This window comes from Narcine bancroftii, chromosome 1 (genome assembly GCF_036971445.1).
Source record: "Narcine bancroftii isolate sNarBan1 chromosome 1, sNarBan1.hap1, whole genome shotgun sequence".
NCBI lineage: Eukaryota > Metazoa > Chordata > Chondrichthyes > Torpediniformes > Narcinidae > Narcine > Narcine bancroftii.
In genome coordinates this window covers 47,061,420-47,088,604 of record NC_091469.1, presented here as the reverse complement: position 1 = coordinate 47,088,604, position 27,185 = coordinate 47,061,420, and the positions used below count along the sequence as shown (strand labels likewise).

At 39.3% G+C, this 27,185-nt stretch overlaps 1 protein-coding gene across 4 annotated transcripts in view; it reads left to right on the top strand.

Moving 5' to 3' along the window:
• zcchc7 (zinc finger, CCHC domain containing 7) overlaps nucleotides 1-27,185 on the top strand; it is a 231,281-nt gene that overhangs the window by 148,287 nt on the left and 55,809 nt on the right. For all 4 annotated transcript variants that reach the window (XM_069925879.1, XM_069925905.1, XM_069925899.1 and 1 more), the window contains exons 4-6: nucleotides 6,420-6,530; nucleotides 20,984-21,154; nucleotides 24,143-24,178. In XM_069925879.1, coding sequence (XP_069781980.1) covers nucleotides 6,420-6,530; nucleotides 20,984-21,154; nucleotides 24,143-24,178 — 318 coding nt within the window. The remainder of the gene's footprint in view (nucleotides 1-6,419; nucleotides 6,531-20,983; nucleotides 21,155-24,142; nucleotides 24,179-27,185) is intronic.

Here is a 27,185-nt window from a genome sequence, read left to right as displayed (position 1 = left end):
TGACCAAAAATGCTTTGCTAATGATTTTCATTTGTACTCCATATCTGATGCCTCTCGTGTTGTATCCAACAATAGCTAGTCAGCATTGATGAAGCCATTTGCCCTGATACTGCATTTCCTTGGACACAATGTCCTGGTGAAACCTTTCACTGTGGTTGTCACTGACTGCACCAAGATCAGCGGGGAAGAAGTCCAAGTACGAATGCAGAAAATTAATTTTCAATGACATGGCTTTGCATGCTTGAAATATGACAGGAAACCACAAAATTAAGTTATATCTTTAAAAATGGTACATGATAGGAACATTTGAAGGTGATCAGCAGCGCAAAATCCATAAAATAAATCCAAAAGTGTTCAGGAAAAAAAATCTTTGTTGTCCAGTGTAATGCCCATAGTAAGGGTCCTTAAATGAGTCCCTGATTGAGTTTGTTATTTGGGAGTCTGATGGTGGAGGGGTGTTCCTGAACCTAGTGGTACAAGTCTTATGGCACCTGTACTTCTTTCATGGTGGTAACAACAAGAAAAGAGCACGTCCTGGGTGGTGTGGATCCTTGATTGCTGTTGCTTTCCGACAGTAGCGTTCCATGTAAATTCCTCAATGGTGGGGAGAGTTTTGCCTGTGATGTACTGGGCTATGAGCACTGCCTTTTGCAAGGCTTTCCACCCAGTGGTATTGATGGCTCACTTTCCACGACAGGTGCTCCTCAACTGATGCTGGGTCTATAAGTCGAAAATTTGAAAAGTCGAAAAAGAATACAGGTATACCTTGTATGACACTGACAGCGCTGTATCGGTCCCCACACTGATCCCACTGCCCTGCTCTCTCCCCATATCATTTGTCATTCCCAACATTGATCCCAAGCCCCCATTCTCCAACGACTGCTGTATCGGTCCCCACACTGATCTTGCTGCTCCACTTTTTCCCAACAGTGTAGTATCATTCCCAACTGCCGCACTCTCTCCCGATGCTGTATCAATCCCTGCAAGCTTTTCAACTGAACTAAAATAAGTGATTGATCAAGGAGGCTACAAGGAATTCACCTTAGAGGAATTATCAATGGTTATTGGAAAAATCAATGACTCTTGCAATGATCTTACTTTAATGTATTACTTGAAGGTAAAAAATGACAGTCATGCTATTGTACCATTGTAACGTCAGAAAATCGTAAGTAGGGGAGCATCTGTACATATCTGTAAAAGTTTTCCAAGGTTTCTGATGTCAGACCAAACTACTGAGGAGGCACTGCCTGCTTGCTTTCTTTTTTAAAAAAACTTACATTGATTTTATACAAAAAATCAAGTCAGGACATAGTTTGTATGGAATGCAAATTGTAAGTAAGAAATTACACAAATCAACATATTGCATTGCATCCATAATATCAGCAAAAGTAAATATAAATACAATGATAAAAAAAAACAACAAAAGGGAAAACAAGCAAAATCAAATGTTACTCAAAACCCCATCCCCCTGACAATCTTGCATGGCAGAGAGAGACAATAAATTTCACTCCTGAAGGTGAACAAAAAAAACAACAAAACTCAGATTGTAAAATATATCTAAAGATTGTGATAATCAAAAATGGTCTCCACAACATTTGGATTGAATATCGAATCTTTTCTAAATGTATTCAAAACATAATATCTTTCAGCCACTGAGCATGAGTAGGCGGGGTGGCGTCCTTCCACCTGAGCAATTCAGCACATCTAGCCAGAAGACAAGTAAATAACAAGATACAACATTTATTTGGGGTCAAAAGAAATCACCTTCTCCTGTTGTATCGAAAAGCACTACCAAAGGGTTCGGTTCTAACCTTAATATCCAAGAGTAAAGATGAAGTTTGGAAAACCTCCTTACAGTACTCCTCAAAACTAGGACAGGACCAAAACATGTGAATTAAAGAGGCATCATTTCTCTTGCATTTATCAGAAAATAAGTTTACCCCTGAGTAAATACGAGATGATTTGGCTTTGGAAATATGAGCCCTGTTACAACCGTAAATTTTAATAAACAATGGGGTGCACATCATGACGTGGTATTGACTAACCTAAAAATTGAATCCCAGATCTCTTCTGATATGGACAAATTTAAATCTTGTTCCCAAGCATTTTTAATTTTAAGCATTAGGGCATGCCTTAGGTCAGTCATTTCATTATCAACAAAAGATGTTAAACCTTTACACGAAGATTGTAATCTAAAAAACGTATCCATGACATTCACATCTGGTACCCTAGGAAAACCAGGCATTTAAGATCAAAGAAAATGCCTGATTTGTAAATATCTAAAAAAAATGAATATTCGGTAAATTGTACTTCTCAGAGAGTTGTTGAAATGATGAAAACTATTATCAAAAAAAATCTCTGTAATGCTCAATACCCTTTTTGTGCCAAATTTGAAAAGCGGGATCTTGCAAAGCTGATTGAAAAAGGTGATAGAATAAAATTGGATTTGAAAAAAAATCATGAAATCCAAAATGCTTCCTGAATTGAACCAATATTCTCACATAATATATGACAACAGGATTCTCAATTGACTTATCTAAAGAAAACGGGAGCGAGGATCCAAGAAGCGCTGAAATGGAAATTGACATGCTTTCTTTATGGTGACATAAATGGGTCCAGAAAAGGTCCTTCAACATAATGACTCCCAGGAATTTAAATTTGCTCGCCCTCTCTGATTCCACCAGGATCCCTGGATCGTACACCTCTAGTTTTCTCTTCCTGAAGTCCACAATCAGCTCCTTGGCTTTGGTGACATTGAGTGCAAGGTTGTTGATGGTACACCATTCAGCCGAGTTTTCAATCTTCATCCTGTAGGCTGACTCATCGCCCTTTTTTATACAGTGACATAGTATAGTCAGCAAATTTGTAGATGGTGTTGTCATACACAATAATAGGTATAAAGTGAGTAGAGCAGGGGGGTAAGTACACAGCTCTGTGGAGCTATGGTGCTGATGGAGATTATGAAGAAGATGTTCTTACCAATCCACACTGATTGTGGTCTGGAGGTGAGGAAATCCAGGATCCAATTACACAGTGGGGTATTGAGGCCCAGGTTTTGGAGTTTGCTGATCAGTTTTGAGGGGATGATGGTGTTAAATGCCAAACTGCAGTTGATTAAGAGTATCTTGGTGTATGTATCTTTGCTCTCGAGGTGTTCCAGGCTTCTATTTACTGTAGACCTGTTGATGCAGTAGGCAAATTGGAGCGATTCATGTCAGCACTCAGACAGGAACTGATATGTTTCAACACCAGCCTCTCAAAACTCTTCGTCACTGTGGATGTGACTGCCACTGGTCAGTAGTCACTTAGGTGGGTTACCACACACTACTTGGACATGAACTATGATTGATTGAGGCCAGTTTGAAACAGGTGGGTCCTATGCCCTGTTGGAGTGAGATGTTGAAAATATCCATGATACATTGGCCAGTTGGTCAGCACAGGTTTTCAGATTCTTCTGAACTACTTGTCGCATCTACAAATTTGTTTTCAGTGATTGGTGTACAAAGATACTCAAATCTCTTTGCCTATTAGAATTTCTTAAGTTAATGCTTTTTAAGTAATATGCAGCCTTTCTATTTTTCACATGAAAGTGGTTGAATTAATATCCATCCACATTACATTGAATCTGCCATGTTTTTGTCCAGTTGTTCAGTCTGTCGACATTTCCTTGAAGCTACTTTTGATCTTTCTCATAATTTATAATCACACCCTCTTCATTGTCCTCACAAGACTGAAATAAAATAGGTTCTTTCATTCAGATCGTTAATGTATACACTATCAATAGCTGAGACCTGTGCATCAATACCTGATATATCCAACTAGTTGTCACCCCAAGAAAGACATTTTTTCCTACTGTTTCCTGTCCCCATCAAACCAGTTTTCAATCTATTCTAAAACATTCCCCGAAATAGCATGCATATTAATTTTGCAAACTAAACTTTTATGTGAGACTGTATCTAAAGCTTTCTGAAAATTTTGTGTCTATTAGTTAATTCTCCCTTATTTATTCTTCCCATTATATCCCCCAAAAAACCTCCCGTAGGCTTACCAAACAATATTTCCTTTTCCAAAATCCTTGATGACTTTATCTAATCCTATTGATATTTTTTAAGTGTTTTGTTATGTCATGACCTTCAGCTATTTTGCTTTTGTTTCTCAGTTTCTAAATATTTTATTTTCTGGTTTATTTTCTATTTATCTTTACCTTTTTAAAAATCCTTTGAATGTTTTATTTCACTAATAGATTGAACTAAAAATAGTCACAAATGTGGACAAACTGATAGGAAAGCAGCTCTTTCATAGGGGAGTAGATGGACAAGTGGGTAAAAGACAGGAAATGATGCCCACAGTAATAGTGCACAAAAGGGTTGAATAAAAGGAAAAAGAAAAGAACCCAACATTACAAATGTAAAACAGGCATAGACGGTTGAATGGTGGACTAGTAAAGCCTGAAAGTAACAGATCTAAACTGACAAGTGCAGAAAAAAAATCTACATTCTGGTGATTCTAATTTTTGAGCAATAATTTAGTGACAGTTCTACCATCCAATGTGAAATTGTTATTTTTGAAATATTTCCATGTTGAAACTGAATACCTGATACCAAAATATTCTAAAAGCAATTGCCTTGTAAGTCACTTAATAACAATTTGCGGAAACAAACTGCAGAAATAAAATTTGCATGAATTGCTTTAGATGGGCCAATCTGAAGCACAAACCATCAATAATGTGAGATCAAGACAGTGTATTTGGTTAATATTGAATTATTTATATATTTTGAATTGTACAAGTAGAATTATATTTGATGCTTTAGCTCCCCCAATGGCCTGGTGGATTAAGACACCATTCAATGAACAGCGAAGGAAATTAGATCAGATACTATTTATTGTCATGTAATAAAACTGAAATGTAATATTACACAAATTGCCCTTTAGTTTTCCATGAGGAAAGATTCTTAGACAAAGATTTTCCATTAGCATTCGCATTGCCCTGTGCCCCTTACGGTCAAAGAAAGAGAAAAAGAAGATTCCCCCCAGAGTTACTGAATATCTGTGGAATCACCTCCAGCATTCTCACAGCAGATCTGGCAATGCCACCATTTTCTTTTGCCAGAATGGTAACAAGTTAAATTCTTCACTATTGATTAACTACTGATTATGGGCAGAAAACATTTGGAGTACCTAGTCTCAGTGTATTAAATTAGGATGGAGATGCATATTCATGTCTCTGAATCTCAAATAGAGGAATTTTGTGCTACATGAGGTAAAGGTGCTGTTCAGGTATTTTAATCAGTTCATTAAACTAGAATAGTAATTGATGCACGATAAATCACCTCAGATGTGGAATGCATATTAATACCATGTGGGAGTTCCAGTTTGCTTCTCATGTTTGGGATAACCCCAGCTGCAACAAGTGTATACTGGGCCACTGAGAATCTCCTGCTCGTCACAGTATGGAAGTTTGAAACAGGGGCAGCACAGACCTCTCATATCTTAACTTACTGAGTTGACAGGGAAGGTACATTTCATTTCTCACCACCTATCCAATGCAGTCTCATTCAAGGAGATACCAACTTTAATTAAATAGGTAAATGAAGATTTTTTAAACTATCTCTCTTTGCTTATCTTATAGTTAATTATAACTTATAGTTAATTATAACAAAAATCCAAAATGCTCCAAAATCCAAAACTTTTTGAGCGCTGACAATATGCCATAAGTGGAAAATTCCATACCTGACCTCACTTGCCCATGTGGGGCACTGACACTCTTTTGGTGCCAGTTTGTTACCAACCATCATCACCGCCAGACGTATTGCATTATTCACTGTTTTTTTGTGTATTCTCTCCTCTGTGGTACAAAGATATTGTTGAAAATGACTGATGATGAAATAGCTGAAATGGTTCTGAATCAAGTTAAGTACAAAACATTATTTTCATGTGAAATCTGAAATTCATCTCCACCTAAAATGCCATGTTTGAGTGTAACATGACCAGCAACATTATTGCATAGAAAAAAATAAAATAGTGTACTGTAACCTTTTGATGAAAACACAGGTGATGGAGGTTTTCTGCTGATGCTACTATGCTACTTAGTTACCTTAAACACATTATTCCAAAATCCGAAAAAATTCAAAATATGAAACACCTGGTCCCATGCATTATGGATAAGGGGTACTCAAACTGTATTAGATTAATGAATTTCATATATTTTAAAATTATTTAAATCAATGGGTATTGATGACAGAACATTACAGGCAATATCTTTAGACATTGTTACCCACAGCCTGATCTGTTCACATGTTGGCTTGGAACCATGGAAGAATTGAAGTTTCCTGGGTCTAATTGTGCAAAGAAATTAAATGGTAGCACAAAGCAATTTGTCCATTATTCCATTTATTGTTATTAATAATTGATTTTTTTAGAAGCGATTTGTGGGCTATCAAAATCGTTACTATATACCAAGAAACCAAAATTTGGACTGCAGGAACTGTGGCAAAAAGGGACACCTATCAAGAAACTGCCAAGCTCCTAAGGTAATATGTCGGAATATCATACAGCTATTTTTAATATTTCAAATATATGCTGTCAAGTATGCAGTTTGAATGTTTTTCTTGTTGTGCCCAGTAAACCATGACTTTCATGCTTGGTCCACACTGTACCAAGTCCTCATTTATGTGCCAAGAGATTCTCTTGGATAACAGATGGTAATAGGCCAATTGGTTGTGTGTTGGGTAAAATGTGGCTCTTTAGTAGGTGAAATTCATCTTAATCCAAGAGATCTTTCTGGATCTATCACTGGAACTAAGTAATTCCTTTGCACTGTTCTGACCAATATCTGGCTTTCAAATAATATTAAATCAATCAATATTTGTGGGAGCTAAAATGCAATTGTGCAATGTGAAAGATGCAAATCAAATCCCTTCAATTTTAATTAAGGAGTATAGTGTGGTAGTTGATGAATGATTTCTTCCTGAAAAGTCTTCTGCAGTTACTTCCATGTGATGGTGCTAATTTCTGTGGAATATGGCAGGACAAGCAAAATGACCAGTCTTGGAGAGCAGAAATGGGATGGGGAGAAAGGACAGAAAAGTTCTTGGCAGAATGCTATATCCACCAGTGTATTCAATGGGCCCCGATCCGGGCAGAGAGTTGGAGGCGGCGGCCCCAGTCCGGGCACAGGGAGAGCAGCAGCGGCCCCGGCCCCGGTCCGGGCGAAGGGTAGACGGCGGTGGCCCCGATCCGGGCAGGAGCAAGGGGGAGACGGCGGCCCCGGCCTCGGTCGAGTGAGGCAGGCGGAGGCCCCGGTCCGGGCAGGGAGTGGGAGGCGGCGGCCCCAGTACGGGCACAGGGAGAGCAGCAGCGGCCTCGGCCCCGGTCCGGGCTGAGGGTAGGCGGCGGCGGCCCCAATCCGGGCAGGAGCAAGGGGGAGACGGCGGCCCCGGCCTCGGTCGAGTGAGGCAGGCGGAGGCCCCGATCCGGGCAGAGAGTTGGAGGCGGCGGCCCCAGTCCGGGCACAGGGAGAGCAGCAGCGGCCCTGGCCCCGGTCCGGGCTGAGGGTAAGCGGCGGCGGCCCCAATCCGGGCAGGAGCAAGGGGGAGACGGCGGCCCCAGCCTCGGTCGAGTGGGGCAGGCGGAGGCCCCGATCCGGGCAGAGAGTGGGAGGCGGCGGCCCCAGTATGGGCACAGGGAGAGCAGCAGCGGCCTCGGCCCCGGTGCGGGCAGTATGGACCGACCTAGGAGGGGAGGCAGGCCCCTCCAGCCCGGGTAAGAAACCTGCATAGGAGAAGGCCACTCCGATATAAAACCTACGACCCAAGGACCTCGCTGCCACGTCCCGGCTTGCTTGGCCACGGCACACGAACCATGGGTGTAAAGGGTGGGGCCAGTACTGCGCGTACTGCCTCCACCTAAAAGCTCCTTTGCGCAGGCCCGAGGACAGGTCCACGTCCTCCCCCTCCACGTCCTCCCCCTCCACGTCCTCCCCCCCCCTCCACGTCCTCCCCCTCCACGTCCTCCCCCTCAAAAGATGCTCACAAACTCAAGCTAGCATGCTGGAACATCAGAACCATGTTAGACAAGGCTGACAGCCACCGACCTGAACGTCGGTCTGCCCTCATTGCACATGAACTCCTCAGACTTGACATCGACATAGCCGCTCTCAGTGAAGTCCGCCTGGCAGATATAGGCAGCCTCCAAGAACGCGGCGCGGGCTACACACTCTACTGGTCTGGCAAGCCTTCGGATGAACGACGCCTATCTGTTGTAGGCTTCATGGTCAAGAGCTTCATTGCCTCCAAACTCGAAAACCTTCCGACAGGCCTCTCGGACCGAATCATGTCCATGCGACTCCCCCTTCAAAACAAGCGTCACATCACCCTCATCAGTGTCTATGCTCCAACCCTCCAGGCGGAACCAGCAGAAAAGGACAAGTTCTACACCGACCTGCGCAACCTCATCCAACGCACCCCTACAGCCGACAAGGTTGTCATCCTGGGCGACTTCAACGCTCGTGTCGGCAAAGACTCAGAAACCTGGCCAGGAATCCTGGGCAAGCATGGCGTCGGCAAGTGCAACGACAATGGGCGCCTCCTGTTGGAGCTCTCCGCAGAACAGCGGCTTGTCATTACAAACACCCTTTTTCAGCAGAGGGACAGCCTTAAGACCACATGGATGCATCCCCGATCCAAACACTGGCACCTCCTGGACTACATCCTGGTGCGAGAAAGTGACAAACGAGATGTGCTCCACACCAGGGTCATGCCTAGCGCGGAATGCCACACTGACCACCGGCTGGTTCGCTGCAAGCTCAACCTTCACTTCAAACCAAAGCCCAGGAACAATAAAGCCCCCAGAAAGAGGTTCAATGTTGGAAACCTGCAGTCAGACGAAGCGAGAGGAAACTTCCAGGCAAACCTCAAAGCAAAGCTCGACGATGCAACCCGCCTCACGGACCCGTCCCCTGAAACCCTCTGAGATCAGTTGAAGACTACCATACTGCAATCCACTGAAGAGGTACTGGGCTTCTCCTCCAGGAAAAACAAGGACTGGTTTGACGAAAACAGCCAGGAAATCCAGGAGCTGCTGGCAAAGAAGCGAGCTGCCCACCAGGCTCACCTTACAAAGCCGTCCTGTCCAGAGAAGAAACAAGCCTTCCGTCGCGCATGCAGCCATCTTCAGCGCAAACTCCGGGAGATCCAAAATGAGTGGTGGACTAGCCTCGCCAAACGAACCCAGCTCAGCGCGGACATTGGCGACTTCAGGGGTTTCTACGAGGCTCTAAAGGCTGTGTACGGCCCCTCACCCCAAGTCCAAAGCCCGCTGCGCAGCTCAGACGGCAAAGTCCTCCTCAGCGACAAGATCTCCATCCTCAACCGATGGTCAGAACACTTCCAATCTCTTTTCAGTGCCAACCGCTCAGTCCAAGATTCCGCCCTGCTCCAGCTCCCTCAACAGCCCCTAAGGCTAGAGCTGGATGAGGTTCTCACCCTGGATGAGACATATAAGGCAATCGAACAACTGAAAAGTGGCAAAGCAGCAGGTATGGATGGAATCCCCCCAGAGGTCTGGAAGGCTGGCGGCAAAACTCTGCATGCCAAACTGCATGAGTTTTTCAAGCTTTGTTGGGACCAAGGAAAACTGCCTCAGGATCTTCGTGATGCCACCATCATCACCCTGTACAAAAACAAAGGCGAGAAATCAGACTGCTCAAACTACAGGGGAATCACGTTGCTCTCCATTGCAGGCAAAATCTTCGCTAGGATTCTACTAAATAGAATAATACCTAGTGTCGCCGAGAATATTCTCCCAGAATCACAGTGTGGCTTTCGCGCAAACAGAGGAACTACTGACATGGTCTTTGCCCTCAGACAGCTCCAAGAAAAGTGCAGAGAACAAAACAAAGGACTCTACATCACTTTTGTTGACCTCACCAAAGCCTTCGACACCGTGAGCAGGAAAGGGCTTTGGCAAATACTAGAGCGCATCGGATGTTCCCCAAAGTTCCTCAACATGATTATCCAACTGCACGAAAACCAACAAGGTCGGGTCAGATACAGCAATGAGCTCTCTGAACCCTTCTCCATTAACAGTGGCGTGAAGCAAGGCTGTGTTCTCGCACCAACCCTCTTTTCAATCTTCTTCAGCATGATGCTGAACCAAGCCATGAAAGACCCCAACAATGAAAACGCTGTTTACATCCGGTACCGCACGGATGGCAGTCTCTTCAGTCTGAGGCGCCTGCAAGCTCACACCAAGACACAAGAGCAACTTGACCGTGAACTACTCTTTGCAGACGATGCCGCTTTAGTTGCCCATTCAGAGCCAACTCTTCAGCGCTTGACGTCCTGCTTTGCGGAAACTGCCAAAATGTTTGGCCTGGAAGTCAGCCTGAAGAAAACTGAGGTCCTCCATCAGCCAGCTCCCCACCATGACTACCAGCACCCCCACATCTCCATCGGGCACACAAAACTCAAAACGGTCAACCAGTTTACTATCTCGGCTGCACCATTTCATCAGATGCAAGGATCGACAATGAGATAGACAACAGACTCGCCAAGGCAAATAGCGCCTTTGGAAGACTACACAAAAGAGTCTGGAAAAACAACCAACTGAAAAACCTCACAAAGATAAGCGTATACAGAGCCGTTGTCATACCCACACTCCTGTTCGGCTCCGAATCATGGGTCCTCTACCGGCACCACCTACGGCTCCTAGAACGCTTCCACCAGCGTTGTCTCCGCTCCATCCTCAACATCCATTGGAGCGCTTTCATCCCTAACGTCGAAGTACTCGAGATGGCAGAGGTCGACAGCATCGAGTCCACGCTGCTGAAGATCCAGCTGCGCTGGATGGGTCACGTCTCCAGAATGGAGGACCATCGCCTTCCCAAGATCGTGTTATATGGCGAGCTCTCCACTGGCCACCGTGACAGAGGTGCACCAAAGAAAAGGTACAAGGACTGCCTAAAGAAATCTCTTGGTGCCTGCCACATTGACCACCGCCAGTGGGCTGATAACGCCTCAAACCGTACATCTTGGCGCCTCACAGTTTGGCGGGCAGCAACCTCCTTTGAAGAAGACCGCAGAGCCCACCTCACTGACAAAAGGCAAAGGAGGAAAAACCCAACACCCAACCCCAACCCACCAATTTTCCCCTGCAAACGCTGCAACCGTGTCTGCCTGTTCTGCATCGGACTTGTCAGCCACAAACGAGCCTGCAGCTGACGTGGACTTTTACCCCCTCCATAAATCTTCGTCTGCGAAGCCAAGCCAAAGAAGATTCAATGGGCAACCTCTTACGTAAAACTCATTAAGTACAATGCATGACATCCCTGTTTCACTAAGGTCATCCTGCTGCATGCATAACTGCAACCTCAGAGGAGGCTAATATTGCCTTGTTTCTGACCATCGCACAGTATTTCATCCAAGCTACGTGAAGGAGGTACTGGTCTTCTCTGTTCAGAGATGACCAAATTTCATTCTCTGTTCCCAAAAGCTATCAGGGTTTGCGAGTATTACTGGCTTTCCTTAGTGTTAGGTGGTATTGGTTCAATCATATGACTTAGCAGTTGGTTTATTTTGCCACTGAGGGGCATTTCCATCTGTTAAGATCCAAATAATTATTCTTTGCCTTCCATCATAATTACTATAACCTTAATGTTCTAATTGTTATTGCCAAAAATAAGTGTTAGGATTAGCCTCTTTTGTTGTAAGATAATCTTTTTGAAATTAAGTTTATTCCCGAGATGCCAATATAGGTTTATTTGAATCTCAATTAAAAAAACAAAGCAATTAATGGGCAAGGTTCCAAATTAATGTTAATAATCATTGATAAGGTTTGGATAATGTCTTTCCAGAATCTCTCTAAACTTGGGGACTCTCAAAACATATGACAGTTTCTAGCCAGTTAAGCAATTTTATTGAAATGGAAAGATGATTCATCCCCTACTCATACACAGTGGTTATATGACATAAAGTTCCATTTAAGTTTGAAGAAAATTAGGTACAATATTAAAGATAGAAAGTTTCAATTTATGAAATTGTGGGGCCCATTATTAGGAATGTTTTTATAATTGGAAGAATTCATAATTATTGCATGTAAGTTATTCATTGCCTGTTCTCGGGGGTGGGGGGGTCCCAATGGTTCCACATAATTGATTTTAAAAAAATTAATTTATAAGGTAACCTTGATTAGAGGGAGGGGATAGAATAGAATTAATTTTAGTTTTTAGAATTTTTTTCTCCCCTTTATACATTATCTAAATGAATGGGTTTCACATGGTCGCATAGATCATTTCAATTAAAAGTTTTTGAAGTATTATAAGCAATTATTGATGTAGGTTTATCTACCTCATTGGCTTTTTTTTGTGTGTGCTTATTTGTATTGTCTTTGGCTTGGCTTCGCGGACGAAGATTTATGGAGGGGGTAAAAAGTCCACGTCAGCTGCAGGCTCGTTTGTGGCTGACCAGTCCGATGCGGGACAGGCAGACACGATTGCAGCGGTTGCAAGGGAAAATTGGTTGGTTGGGGTTGGGTGTTGGGTTTTTCCTCCTTTGCCTTTTGTCAGTGAGGTGGGCTCTGCGGTCTTCTTCAAAGGAGGCTGCTGCCCGCCAAACTGTGAGGCGCCAAGATGCACGGTTTGAGGCGTTATCAGCCCACTGGTGGTGGTCAATGTGGCAGGCACCAAGAGATTTCTTTAGGCAGTCCTTGTACCTTTTCTTTGGTGCACCTCTGTCACGGTGGCCAGTGGAGAGCTCGCCATATAATACGATCTTGGGAAGGCGATGGTCCTCCATTCTGGAGACGTGACCCATCCAGCGCAGCTGGATCTTCAGCAGCGTGGACTCGATGCTGTCGACCTCTGCCATCTCGAGTACCTCGACGTTAGGGGTGTGAGCGCTCCAATGGATGTTGAGGATGGAGCGGAGACAACGCTGGTGGAAGCGTTCTAGGAGCCGTAGGTGGTGCCGGTAGAGGACCCATGATTCGGAGCCGAACAGGAGTGTGGGTATGACAACGGCTCTGTATACGCTTATCTTTGTGAGGTTTTTCAGTTGGTTGTTTTTCCAGACTCTTTTGTGTAGTCTTCCAAAGGCGCTATTTGCCTTGGCGAGTCTGTTGTCTATCTCATTGTCGATCCTTGCATCTGATGAAATGGTGCAGCCGAGATAGGTAAACTGGTTGACCGTTTTGAGTTTTGTGTGCCCGATGGAGATGTGGGGGGGCTGGTAGTCATGGTGGGGAGCTGGCTGATGGAGGACCTCAGTTTTCTTCAGGCTGACTTCCAGGCCAAACATTTTGGCAGTTTCCGCAAAGCAGGACGTCAAGCGCTGAAGAGCTGGCTCTGAATGGGCAACTAAAGCGGCATCATCTGCAAAGAGTAGTTCACGGACAAGTTTCTCTTGTGTCTTGGTGTGAGCTTGCAGGCGCCTCAGATTGAAGAGACTGCCATCCGTGCGGTACCGGATGTAAACAGCGTCTTCATTGTTGGGGTCTTTCATGGCTTGGTGTATACAAATGAATTAATTGTCAATTCTATATTTATGCTTACATATTTTAAATATTTTAAAAAGAAAGAAACTAAGTTTATTGTGTTTTTTTGGAGAGAGAGTGTTATGTGCTGTTTCCAAGCAGAAATGGATTTACCTGAACAAAATTGACTATCTTTTGTGCCTTTGGATGATTTTCATGTATAGATGTATTAATGAGTAATATATTTTTAGAAAATAAAACTTTTTTCCATTGATGTCCGAGTACATATTCCACATGTCCATGTGCATGAATCGCAAAATGTTAGGTTGCAGGTGCAGTGATTAAGAACATTTAGTGATTAAGAAGGCAAATGGAATGTTGGCCTTCATCGCTAGAGGAATTGAATTCAGGAGTAGGGAGGTAATGTTGCAACTGTATAAGCTACTGGTGAGACCGCACCTGGAGTACTGTGTCCAGTTCTGGTCTCCATATTTGAGGAAGGATATACTGGCTTTGGAGACGGTCCAGAGGAGGTTTACTAGGTTGATCCCTGGGATGAAGGGGTTGACTTATGAGGAAAGATTAAATCGTCTAGGATTGTATTCGCTCGAGTTCAGAAGAATGAGAGGAGATCTTTTAGAAACATATAGGATTATGAAGGGTATGGATAGGATAGATGTAGGAAGGTTTTTTGAGCTGGCCGGGGAAACTAAAACGAGAGGACACAGTCTCAAGATTCGGGGGAGTAGATTTAGGACAGAGATGAGGAAAAACAGTTTTTCCCAGAGAGTAGTGAATGTTTGGAATTCTCTAACCAGGGAAGTGGTTGAGGCTGCCTCATTAAACATATTTAAAATTCGGTTAGATAAATTTTTACATGATAGTGGAATTAGGTGATATGGGGAGAAGGCAGGTAGGTGGAGTTAGGTCATAAATTAGATCAGCCATGATCATATTGAATGGCGGAGCAGGCTCAATGGGCCATTTTTGGCCTACTCCTGTTCCTATTTCCTATGTTCCTATAGTATGAATTAGTAAAGATTCAGGAGTACCTATTGCAATGTGCACTGATGTGTGCAGAAGGACATGCTCATGTGATGTGTTCACACAAATGAAGTTATCTAATGCTTAATGTAGTGACAATAAAACATTTCCAATTTTTATTGGAAGTGTGCTATTTAACTTTTTTTTAAGAGAAAATGGAGGAAGGAGGCAATTAAATTGTTTCCTGGAAAACAATGATTATGAAAGGATTTGGTAATCACACATGAGGAAACTACTTTGATTTGGGGTGTAACCAGTCTCAGCCATAATTGAAAGAAATGCAGGCTTGTTATATATTGTGCCTTTTCATGAACTCCTTGAAAAATGTTGCAAAGTACTTCACAACCAGTGCAGTACTTTTTAAAATGTGGTTATAGCAATATTTTAAAAGCCAGTTTATGCACAGCAAGCTTTTACATACAATGGTCATAAACTGATAATCTAATTTTAATTATGTTAATGGAGGAAACAATATTGCACAAGATAGTTTGTCTCTTTCTAAGAATTGTACTGTGAAAACTATTTTATGTCTAATGGAACTTTTTCAAGAAACTGGTTTAAAACAAATAAAATAAAAGTATATTTAACTGGGATTAGATGAAAAAGTATGGAAAAAGACTGATGTTGTAAATAAACACTAGCATTGATCATTCGCAACCTTTTTTTCTTTGCTGAAATCCAATTGGTCAGGATGGGAGGCAAGTGCTGAGAAAGAATAATTTAGCTTGATGGATATAGCTTACAATAAAAACAACAGTATACATTAGAAAAGCCCCTGCCCTGTGCTTTGCACACACACAAGCACGTACACACCAGTTTAAAAAGTAAACTTGCTTTCATTATTATAGAAAATTGTGTAATAAAACCTTAATTAAATTGCATAAATCACTGGAACATGAAGTAGTAACAGAATGTTATGTTACTCCTTCAAACCTTGATCTCTCTCCCATCTCTGTATCCCATATCCCTTGATTACTTCAAGCATCCAGAAATTTGTTTACTGTGGTTCTGAATTTATTAAACAATGACCATTCATTGTGCTGTAAGGTTGAGAATTACAAATTTCAGTGATTTGCTCTTTATCTAAAAGGGCCATCCTTCACTGTAATACTACATTCCCCGCTCACAGGGGTGTGACTTTATTGTTTATTTTTTGTTTAAGGTTTAGCCCAACTTCAATGATAATAAAATAATTAAACTAGTAGAATGAAATGACTGATTGAACAGAAAGATCAGTATTGGTAGGTAGTTGATATATTTTTATGGAACCACAGAGAACATTGAACAAATTTAAATAAATTTCTGCCATGCAGTTAACTTTGAGGGTGTGATGTAGTGGCTATTAATGTGATATCACTTGGAACCAAATATACAAGTTACAAGAAAAAAAATGGGGATTATGGGAGAGTAATTTTGGCATGCAAGAACAAAGAAAATAACTGCTAAATCATAGATGAGTAGTATAATCCGGACACATTGATGGGAATGTTTGGTGAATTTACAAGGAAAATTAAATGGAAATGGGATTCCTCCATCAGCTGGCACTGACTCAGTGGCTGGGTGCACCTGGTATATTGTAGGAAAAGAGTGAAATTGTTCAATTATTTTTTTTGCAAGAGGTAGGTGAACAGCAGAGACTTTATGAATAGAATTAAAGAATAGAAAATAATTGACATCTATAGTGTTTTTTTGTGGCAATCGCTTCACAGTAGCTCAGTAATGTGAGTAATACAGTAGATGCAGGGTATTTTTAACTGATGATTTTAAATTTCACATATATATGTATATGATATTTTATATATATTTATATATATCCCACCTCACTGACAAAAGGCAAAGGAGGAAAAACCCAACACCCAACCCCAACCAACCAATTTTCCCCTGCAGCCGCTGCAACCGTGTCTGCCTGTCCCGCATCGGACTTGTCAGCCACAAACGAGCCTGCAGCTGGTGTGGACTTTTACCCCCTCCATAAATCTTCGTCCGCGAAGCCAAGCCAAAGAAGATATATATATATGTGTGTGTGTGTATATATATATATATATATATATATATATGATATTTTATGTATATATATATATATATATAAAAGGATAGTCAGAATATCTTATGACAGCAATTACTGATGAATTTATTGTGTTCTTAAGATAATTTTCCTGGAACAATGTGTTTAAATCTAACAATAGCTAGTAATAGAATTAGTAAAGAGTTATAAGGCAGGTTTACTTCACAGCTTTGTGATTGATGCATGACCATGTATCTAATAGCAATTTTGAAAAAGAGATACCAAACTGCATACAGCTGTTTTGCAACGTAAACTTGAAATCTCTGGATGAAACTTTTCAGAGTAAACTCGTCAAACCTGTCGATGGGTAAAATTACAAAATACACCTATGGTTGATCAGGTCCTGGACCTGATATTTAATCAGGAATTCTGACCACTGCCTCCTGAAGGACTAGTGAAAACATATGTATGTTCTCAGTGGTTATATAAATCTCTGGTTTGTCCACATCAGAAATGCAAGAGACATTTTAGGAAGATTTATCAACTTGGGAATTCATGGAGAGATATTATAAATTAGGCATGTGTTTCCTGGAGAAACACAAAAACTGCAGATGCTGGAATCGTGGGGAACATTCAGATACTGGAGGAACTCAGCAAGTCAGGCAGCATTCTTGTACAGAAATGTTAATTCAAAATTTCGGATTAGCAAAGGATCCTGGCCCTCAATGTTGACTGACCATTTCTACTCATGGATGCTACATGACCGACTGAGTTTCTCTAATATCTCATTGTTTGCTTATATTCTCAGTAATTTGAAAGGTCACAAACTAATTGGGTCAACATTGACAAGAGATTTTGAAGAACTGATGGGGGTAACTAGAAACAATTCAGACTTCTTTGTGACTGTAGGAATAGAGGGCAGGGTCTATAATTAGACTTAGGTTTTCAAAGAGTGAGGTTAGTAAAATAGTTCTGAGAACAACTTTTTTCTTCAAATTGCATTTGATGTTAGATCTCAAGTTAGTTTTATTTTTAGATTTGTTCGCAGAGAGAGGCTAAAACTGGACACAAAACATCTCCTCACTTGTCAGGAAAGCACAACAGCAACTGCTCTTCCTGAGAAGACTGAGCCAGGCAAGGCACCATCCTGTCAACTTTCTACAGGAGCTCTATTGAGAGCATCTTGGCTGGCTGCATCTGCAGTAGGGCATTGGATCAGATTCAATCCACTGAACCATAAGAGCAGCAGAAAGGATCACTGTGGTCTCCCTCCCCTTCGAGGTAATTACCGGGATTGTTGTTTAAAGAGGGGTCACAAAATCGTTGAGGACTAATATCACCCAGCACACAGAACAGGAGATTCAGAGCCAGAACCACCAAGCTGAGAAACGGCTGCTTCCCACAAGCAGTAAGATTGCTGAATGACTGATGAACTACTTATACAAACCATCCAAGACACTGTTATTCGTTAACAATATTTATTTATTTTTGTTTATGTATATAAGAACAGCACATGTATTGTTTGTATACATGTTTGCATGTTTTTGTACTCAGGACTAGAGAACGCTGTTTCGTCAGGTTGTACTTGTACAATGAGATGATAAATAAACTTGAACTTGGAAGTATTGAGGGGTTCTGGACAAAGTGGTGACTCTCTCTGCCTTATGGTAGACAAAAGTTAAAGAATTTCATGTTTGTTACATTCTAAATGTAGTATTACATGACATTAATTGGAACCTTTACCTTTAGCTATGATCCCTTTGAATGGCAGTTATACAAGAAAGTCTGCAGATACTGGGGTCGAGTGTAATTTACAAATGTGCTGGAGAAACTCAGCAGGTGACGCAGCATCTATAGGAAGTAAAGGGTCTCAGGTGGGGCAGGAGGTGCCTGATGCTTGGACCAGTTGGTTAGTTGGTATTTTCCTGCTGCCATTTATAGACAGTTTTTGTATATTCATGATACATAGACTTCAAGTTCGTAAATGGGGCAGGGGCCCAAAACAATTCTGATAGTTTCCAAAAGTTCTGTTGTTTCAAATTGTGATGATTGTGGCTGTAATATTTGTGGATTTAGGATTATCTTTTTGACTCATTCATTCCTCAGTGATCAATGGGTTACAATCATTTGTTTTTTTAAATACATTATTTTCTGATATTTCTAGCAATCTAACCAGTCTTTCCTACTATCATTCTACTGGAAGTCTCATTCTATTCCTTTGGCAACTTGCACCACTTCTTTTTCTGTTGTTGGCTTTCTTAGGTGAAGCAGATTTGCGTTACTGCACCAGAATCACTTCATTCAAGCTTGTCAATTTTTTAAATGTCAAACAAAGTTGATTGGAACCAGTAACTTTCTGGGAAAAAGAAACTTCTTAAAATTAAGGCCCAAACATTTACTTGAAATTGAGGAGGGGATTTGTGGTTAGGGAATTCCAAAGTTAGGATTTCCTAACAAATTTAATGACAGAATGGTTTCAAATCTGAAGTTTCTTATTTGTCACCCAGTCATAGTTTCAAGCTTTCTGAATATCAGATAGGAATGCAAGGGTTGGTAGCAGGTTTTGGGTTGTGTGGATTTTGTTGACACTTGACTGGGATATAGTTATGCAGGACAAGGTTTTGAAGTATGAGTTGGAGATGTCTGAAGATAGAAATAGATGTTGATGGAAAAGAGGAATAGAGATTGGAACTAAGAGGCAGCAGTGAACTCAACATCATGGGGTATTTTGAGTGTTGTGACAGATGAACATGACTTTATGGTGTGTTGTGAAATAAGTTTGTTGACCTTGGAAAGGAATTGCTCCTTCTGACCTTCATGTAATATAATAATACAGACAAGTTTAAGTTTATTTGTCACATTGTACTTGGTGCAGTGGCAAGGGTTCTTCCATGAGTAGTCTAACAGGTCAACTTTAACATTCATATAGTTGTGTAAAATAGAGGAACAAAAACACAGATGCAATGACCATTAAAAAAAAATCAGTTAGTGCAAAAGCAAGGGCAACTTGAGACCATTGTTGTGGGGTTCATTCAGGAGCCTGAGACCTGTTGGTCAAAAGTTTTTAAGCCTGTTTTCTGCAACATCACACCTGTGAGTCTTCTCCCCAATGGGAGGAGGTAGAAGATTGTGTGCCTGGGGTGTGATGGGCCTTTCAGTATATTGGGACTGCCTTTCCTATGTAGTGGAAATGTAAATGGAGGTCAGGGAGGAGAGGGAAGTTCGTGTGATGCTCTGAACTGCAGTCACCACCTTCTGCAGCTTTTTCTGATGTTGAGCAGACCAGCTCCCATACCAGGCTGTGATGCATCCAGTGAGAATGCTTTCGAAGATCATTCATTGAGATTGTTGAGTGACATGTGAAAGGTGCTGAACTTCTGAGAAAATAGAGGCATTGGTGTGCTTTCTTGACTGTCACGTGAACATGGTTGATCCAGGTCAACTCATTGGAAATGTTTACTCCTAAGAGCTTGAAGTTATCTTCTCTTTCCACTTCAACACCCTTGATCTGGATAGAGATGTAGTCACTGTTCCCTCTCAATAATCATCTCCTTCAACTTATTGATGTTGTGTCATGAAAATTGAGTTACAAGAAGGCAGCACCTTTCCTAAAGGGTTTAGTAACTGCCCTGTATTCTGAGAATATATTGGTCCTCTGCTCACCTCTTGTATAACTTTAAACTGATGAATTAGGATGGTGTGTGCAAATTGAAAAAGGTTTTGGGTTCTTTTCAACTTGTCCTTGGAGATGCAAATATTCTCTACCCACAAATTGACACCCTGAAATACAACAAAATAAGTAGATTTATTAATATTGATTTTGTGTAATTCAATGTTTTTTCTATAGGACCTTCTTCTGAAGCTTTAGTAAATTTATTGACTTTCTCAGCTCATGTTCGTTGTTGATAATGCGCCTTTATTTGCCTTAAAGTTGGTCATTTAGATTGCCCAATTTTTCCTCTAATTTGTATGTTTTCCCTGACTGGAATTATTTGCCTCTTTAAGGCTACCTTTTTTCCCCCAACTGATCTGCCTATTTTTCTTTTGACAATTCAGCCACTGAAATTCCTGTCTTTTTTTTTGGCTATTTTTCATTCAGTATAGGAGGTCCAAGAGTTGGAAAAAAATTTCATTAGGTTGGAGTTATGAAATTAAATATTCATATCAACAAAAAAGCTTTAATCCCATTATGTACCAATTTATAATGTACAGTCAAAATAATGGAATGTACATGTAAAATGGTGAGCAATGTATAATTATTAAATGAATGTGTCTAAATTTATAAATATAAAGTAGCCAAGCCATTATCTGTTTTTATACACATGAATTTTCTAAAACAATGAATGGATAATTCAAATAAAAGATCAATGGGGAAGGCAGTTCTCTGATATAATACTGTATATGTTGCAAGGTAATATTTTATAATTATTTTATTTGTTAAAGGCAGTAATTTTTTTCCCCTTGTAGAAATTTCCAACTTGTCATTTGTGTGGAGTTAGAGGACACCTTCAGCGATGCTGCCCGAAGAAATATTGTACAAACTGCAGTATGCCTGGCCACTTGTTCAATAAATGCACTGAAAAGGCATACTGGAAAATAAAGTGTTGTCGTTGTTACATGTCTGGCCACCATGCTGATGTGAGTATTCTACTCAATAAAGAACCAAAGATGGTCAACAATGCATTTATTTAAAACGAGAAAGGAAATAAACTCGTGAAGTCTGTTTGATGAAATATCTTTCTTTTTATAGTTGTGTTCTTTTTTGTTTTGTGATTGCTATAAATTTTGAATACAGGCCTGCTATTTATTGGGAATCCTGCTACTTTGAGATTCCACTTTGTAATTCTTTTTAAAATGTTAACACTGATACAGCACAAAATATTTTAAAAGATATTTAGATTTTAAGGGTATGGCTTGATATATTGCGGCATATATTGAAGTGTAAAACAAATTCACTCATTCCCATAAAGCAACTTCCAGAGGGCTTGACCTTGCTATGTTGAGCTGACTTACAGCATGCAGTGGGGCAATTTTAACAAAACCAAGCTGACAAATCACCAGAGATTGCAGTAAAAATAGAAATGTAAGTTGTCTATAGTGATTGTAGTCGTGGTGCTATGCCACAGATCAGTTAGTGCTGCAAGACTTTTTCTGAGTGGAACGGATGTAGCTGCGGGGTCCTAAGTCTCCTGGGCAAGTCCCTCACTCATTAGGACCTGCCATTACCAATACCAATGTTATGCATGTATGTGACGTGCATTCTGTTATTGTAAGCTCTGCATGTCAGTGTGCCGTTTCCTGACACTCACTTATGTCATTCTTTATTCAGAAAGGAGGAAGCTTTTGATAATTTGACAAGACAAGCTCTTAAACGATCTAGGTCATGGCCTTCACTGTCTGTGATTGTGAACATATTTTCTGAAAGCCTTGTCAGTCATCATGCTTTCTTCCAGAGAGAACTGCTGGAAAATTAGGATTTTTACTAATGTATCTATTTGAGGTTTACAAATACATAAAGTTTGCAAGCTTATATATGAATTTAGAAATTTCCTTATTCTGCAGGTCACAAAACAGTAGGTTGAGATTTCCTCTGTTCTTTTCCCAGCAGGATTTTGTATAATGGTCCTCTAGTACAAGACAGACAACTGTCTAAGGATAGCTGGATGAAGGGAAGGCCATTTAGTGGTGTTTTGTGTTTGTTCATTGTTGTGGAAATATGCGAACTGGTGGCAAGGGCCCTGTCTATTGAGCACTCAAGTCTCTGTCAGCTGTCGGGGCCTGTTCAAAATTGTCTTTTTTATTTTCTTTGATGTACACATTTGAGAATAGGGAAGTAGGAATTAAAGAGCAGATGTAAAGGCTGTATTTTTTTTATATTGTAATTCACACCTAATGAATTATACAGAGAAAATGAGAGCTGAGGCCTGCTTGCCATGAGTATGAAAAACACAGTTTCTGCTGAGATGCCTTTTAAAATGTGCACTTCCTGCTAAAGTTGCAAAAATAAGCTCTTAACGCATACAAAAAAAAGAGAAATGCAAATTGAGAGGATAGAGTTAGATTTAACTTCGAGGAAAGAAAAAAAAATAAGGGAGAACTGACAAAATTGATGATTTCTTACGTTTGTAAAAAGAAAATACTTTTGATTCACCCCCAATTAGGATCTATAGTCACAATGCAAGAAAAGATTTTAAGTATTATTTGCATGAAAATTAACATCCAATATGAAAATAAATGATTTTTTTCTCCATAAATGTATCAATTTATTGCTTTCTTTTTAAATTATGGCTTCACTGGGAAGGACAGCATTTATTCCCCTTCCATTAATAACCTTTGATAATCTATATATGGTCAGAATGCAATTTAACCTATGCATCCTCTCAGAAATTAACCTGTAGTAAAGACTAATCCATTTTATTTCTTTTTTATGGGGGCTATTTAGGGAAAAAAGCACACATATTTTCTGCATTTTTTGAACAAAAGAAACAAATGGTGCCATGTTGAATGTCTGAAAGGAACAAAAGGATTGTATTTAAAATTATTATATATATAAAATCATCACCTAATTAATAAATTTATGTTAAAGATTCCAATTATGTAGAAAGGAAAGAAAGTCAAATGCACAAAAGCTGTCGGTATCATAAACAAACCTATTTCATTGTGGTCAGAAGCAGCAAAATTTGATGGTTTGTTTTGTGAAATTAACTTTTACTTGTTTATTTTAGGTTCAAGAAAAACCAGATTGACATCTAAAACCACATAGCAAAATGTTATCCTGATTGAGTCGATCTAAATTTTTGTCCCTATTTAGGTTATAGATGTTTTTTCAAGGCTTCATTTTTTTCTTATCCATTGTTGTTTTTAGGTAATTATCAAAATTTGAAGTTTTGTTGCAAGATATTTAAATTAATTATATCAACAATGTCTTGCTAAATATGTTATTTATTTTCATACTGTCAAATGCACAAAAGCTGTCGGTATCATAAACAAACCTATTTCATTGTGGTCGGAAGCAGCAAAATTTGATGGTTTGTTTTATTGGGGATGAGATGTTAGTGATACTAGGGAAGGGAAAAAAAAATCATGGTACTCCAGCCCTTAATCAGATAGAAAACAGCAGATCTGATGATTTTCAAGATTGGTTTGAAAATCCACTGTATTTTTATTGATGCACTGGTTTATAGGATCTTTCTATAAGACATTAATTTTGGAACTTTTTGAATGTTTTGTAACACAGTTATTCTTTATTAAGGGAGAATCCTTCTAATAAGGTTGAGCAAACTTTAAACACAGGAATTTGAATAATCTGCAATTAATGATCACTTGACTAATATTGATGTTTTTTGGTTGTCTAAATTCTCAACACTTCATGATGTATTGAAGAACTACTATTAATTTCACATTGATCACCTTGGATCTTTGATTTATTAATAATGTCACTTGCAATACTTTTCAACTGACCCAGAAATGTTTGCCTTTGTAAAGTTCTAATAATTGTAAATAATTTTTGGTTGAGTCTTTTTCAAAGAAAGATCAATAGCTGTTTTTTAGACTCTGTGCTATTAAAACTAATATCTGGTATATCAGTTCCCCTGAGCTAATGCTGTTTTTCCTCTTTCTCTTTAGGCTTGTCCTGAAATATGGAGGCAATACCATTTAACGGTAACCATTTATTTTTTAACCATGTTCTCATTTTCATTTTATTTTAATAAAAAAATTCCACACAGCCTTTTAATTTGTAATCATGTTTTATTGACAAAATTATTGATCTTATTTTTGCATGGCACGACTAAGTAGTTAAAGTAGTTGTGACAGTGTATCGACATGGCAGGAGCAGCAATTTCTGCATTAGGCTTATTTCCTTAATTTTTCAGGCTGTGTCTATTTGGGTAGAACCCACTGAATAAATTGACATATTGTTACAACCATTTATTATATAGCAAGATAACATGTGTATCTATTATTTATGTATTCTTTTTGTGATGAAATTAATTTCATTTTGTGTTGAGAAAAAGTTCTATATATGCTAATCCTTAACATTTGCACACATTTCCAATCATATTATTCAAGGAAAACTCAATTTTCTTTTGTGATAAATTGGCATCATTAGAATATGTTCCATGGTGATACTCCTATTTTCTGTCTCACATTTTATCCAACTATATCATAAATTGCCTGCTCTATGCTTTGAAATTAGAGTGAAACACGAAAGTCTGCAAATGCTGTGATTGTAGTAAAAAGTGATGTAGCAAAAAGTGATTGTAGATGCTGTGGTTGTAGTTTGTGATTATTTGGATTACCTTACGAACAAGTTAACGGCAAGATGTTTTATTAATTTTTTTTATGTTACTTGGTGGCTGATTTAATTGTTGAAACTGTTAAACTGCAAGTGACTAACAAGTTTTGGCCTTTGTTAAAAGTGCAATATCCCAAAACAAAATGAACCCTCCAGAGAAATTTCTTTGCCACATCATCTCCCACCAAAGAAACTAAATCTTTTATTCATGTACAATTAAAGGTAGTTCTTTTGGTTTCTAAATTTAATTGCTATTGTCATTATGTTATGTGAAGGAAGTAGCAAAAATGTTATTTCGACTATATGCCGAATGTTTTAACAGTAATACAACTTTTTTTCATTATAATTCTGATATACTTCAACGAGAAGAATTTCCTGAATCTTACTTAATTATAATGCTACGAGTTATAAAAATAATGATACTTGATTGCTTACATTGAGATGGATGGCTAAGAAAGCACAGCTTTATAAAATAAATGTTCATTAAAATTAATGTAAGTTTTAACATTTGTTTCCATTTGACCATGACATACACACTAGACCAATACATAAATATGAAAACAATACATTTTAATGTCTTTATCTACTTAATTAAAATGTGCATTTTATGTCTTGATGTTTTAAATAAGGCAAATTTGTACAGCTTTAATGTACACGATAAAATACAAATAATGAAATGCATCCTTCTTTTGATATTGGTAAAATGTAAGTTGTTGATCATATCCTTTACACGGAATTAATGGTATGGTCAATACTTCAATCACATGAAAATTATCAGTGGTAGATACATTTGTAAATGTCTGCTAGCAAAAGTAGGGAATTAAAATAATGCATAAAGAACGTATGATGATGTTTAGATTTTTCTTTGTGACTGTTTGCTGTGATTCTTTGGACTGGGATTAATTTGTATACTCACCACAGCAGGTTTTTTAAAAAAAAAACACTCGAATAAACTCTCCAGTCTTTCTTAAAAATAGCATTTTAAATAAATAGCATTTATATTTTCTTAAGTTGAGACCCTGCACCATTTTAGATAAAAAAAGGAAATAGCCCCGTTAAGATCCTATAATAAGAAAGATCCTTCTACAGGACATGTTTACATAGTTCTACTTTCTAAAAAGACAAGGTCTAGAGAACTTGCATAGATTCTGATTTCAGTATTCCCTTTGGTTTACTGTAAATTTCAAACAAAAATATTTTTTGTGGAATTTGGAATTCAGAATTCCAGATCTCATGAATAGAATCATAATCTTATGCTGCAATAAACAAAATGACGGCCTTTGTAACTGTGTAGAAATGTTGCCCTTCTCAAAAACTTCAATTTTCAATTATTTTACTTTTGTTAAACTATTACACGACAACATGTTATGAACTCTAAATTTACATTTTGTTTTCTTATACAAGATTCAAACAATTCGTTAATGGTTATTGTTAAATGCATTGACTTTGTTTTCTGCCCTCAGTGTCAACTATTTGAATTTCATTTTCTCCATTCCTTTAAGTGAAGCAGAAAAATTATTCAGCTGAACATCTAAAAAGATAAACTCACATGAAAAATATTGACTTTTTTCTGCAGCCTTGGTCAGATCAGATGACAACTAAGCCTCAACATTCAGATTAAGATTAATGTTACTGTTGGAGGCCTGTACTGCTTGTAGGACTTGTATTTGCATTTGAATTTCACTCCAGTGACATCAGTCAAGTGCCATTTGATATTATCTGCCTCGTGTGTGTTATCTGCACTGAGGACATAGATTGTGTGCAAGTGCAAAAAGTCTATGTTTTGAAAATTATTTTTGTGCAGTAGATAAAAGCACCATAGTACTGTGGACTTTTCCGGTTACCACAATTATGGAAAAATCTAAAGCCATTAAATGGGGTCCAGAAAAGGCATACCAAGATGCATTCCAGGATGAGGAACTTTACTTAGGAAAAGATTAACATTCAACCTGCTGAAGAGGTTTTTAAGTTTGAGAGGTTTTGATAGATTTTATAGAGAGTAAAAAAAAACAGCTACATGACAATAATTAGTCTATAGGATTACAAGCAACAAATGACATGCCATTGAGCATAACAGCTCATTTGAAGAGCCAGCAGTAGCACGAAGGGCGGAATGGCTTCCATTTTTGCCTAGTTTTCTATGATTCCATGTTATGTCCATGCGAATTTCAAGAAGGCACAACACTCCATGATCCTTTTAATTTTCATATTTGCTTGTTATTTTTAAATTATTTGGGTACCTGGCCTCTCTATTCCTTTCACTCTTTCACATTCCCTCTCTCTGGCTCTCTTTGATGCTCTCTCACTGACTCTCTGTTTCTCAATCTATCTGATTTGCTACAACTATGTATGCTTCACACTGCATTCCTATTT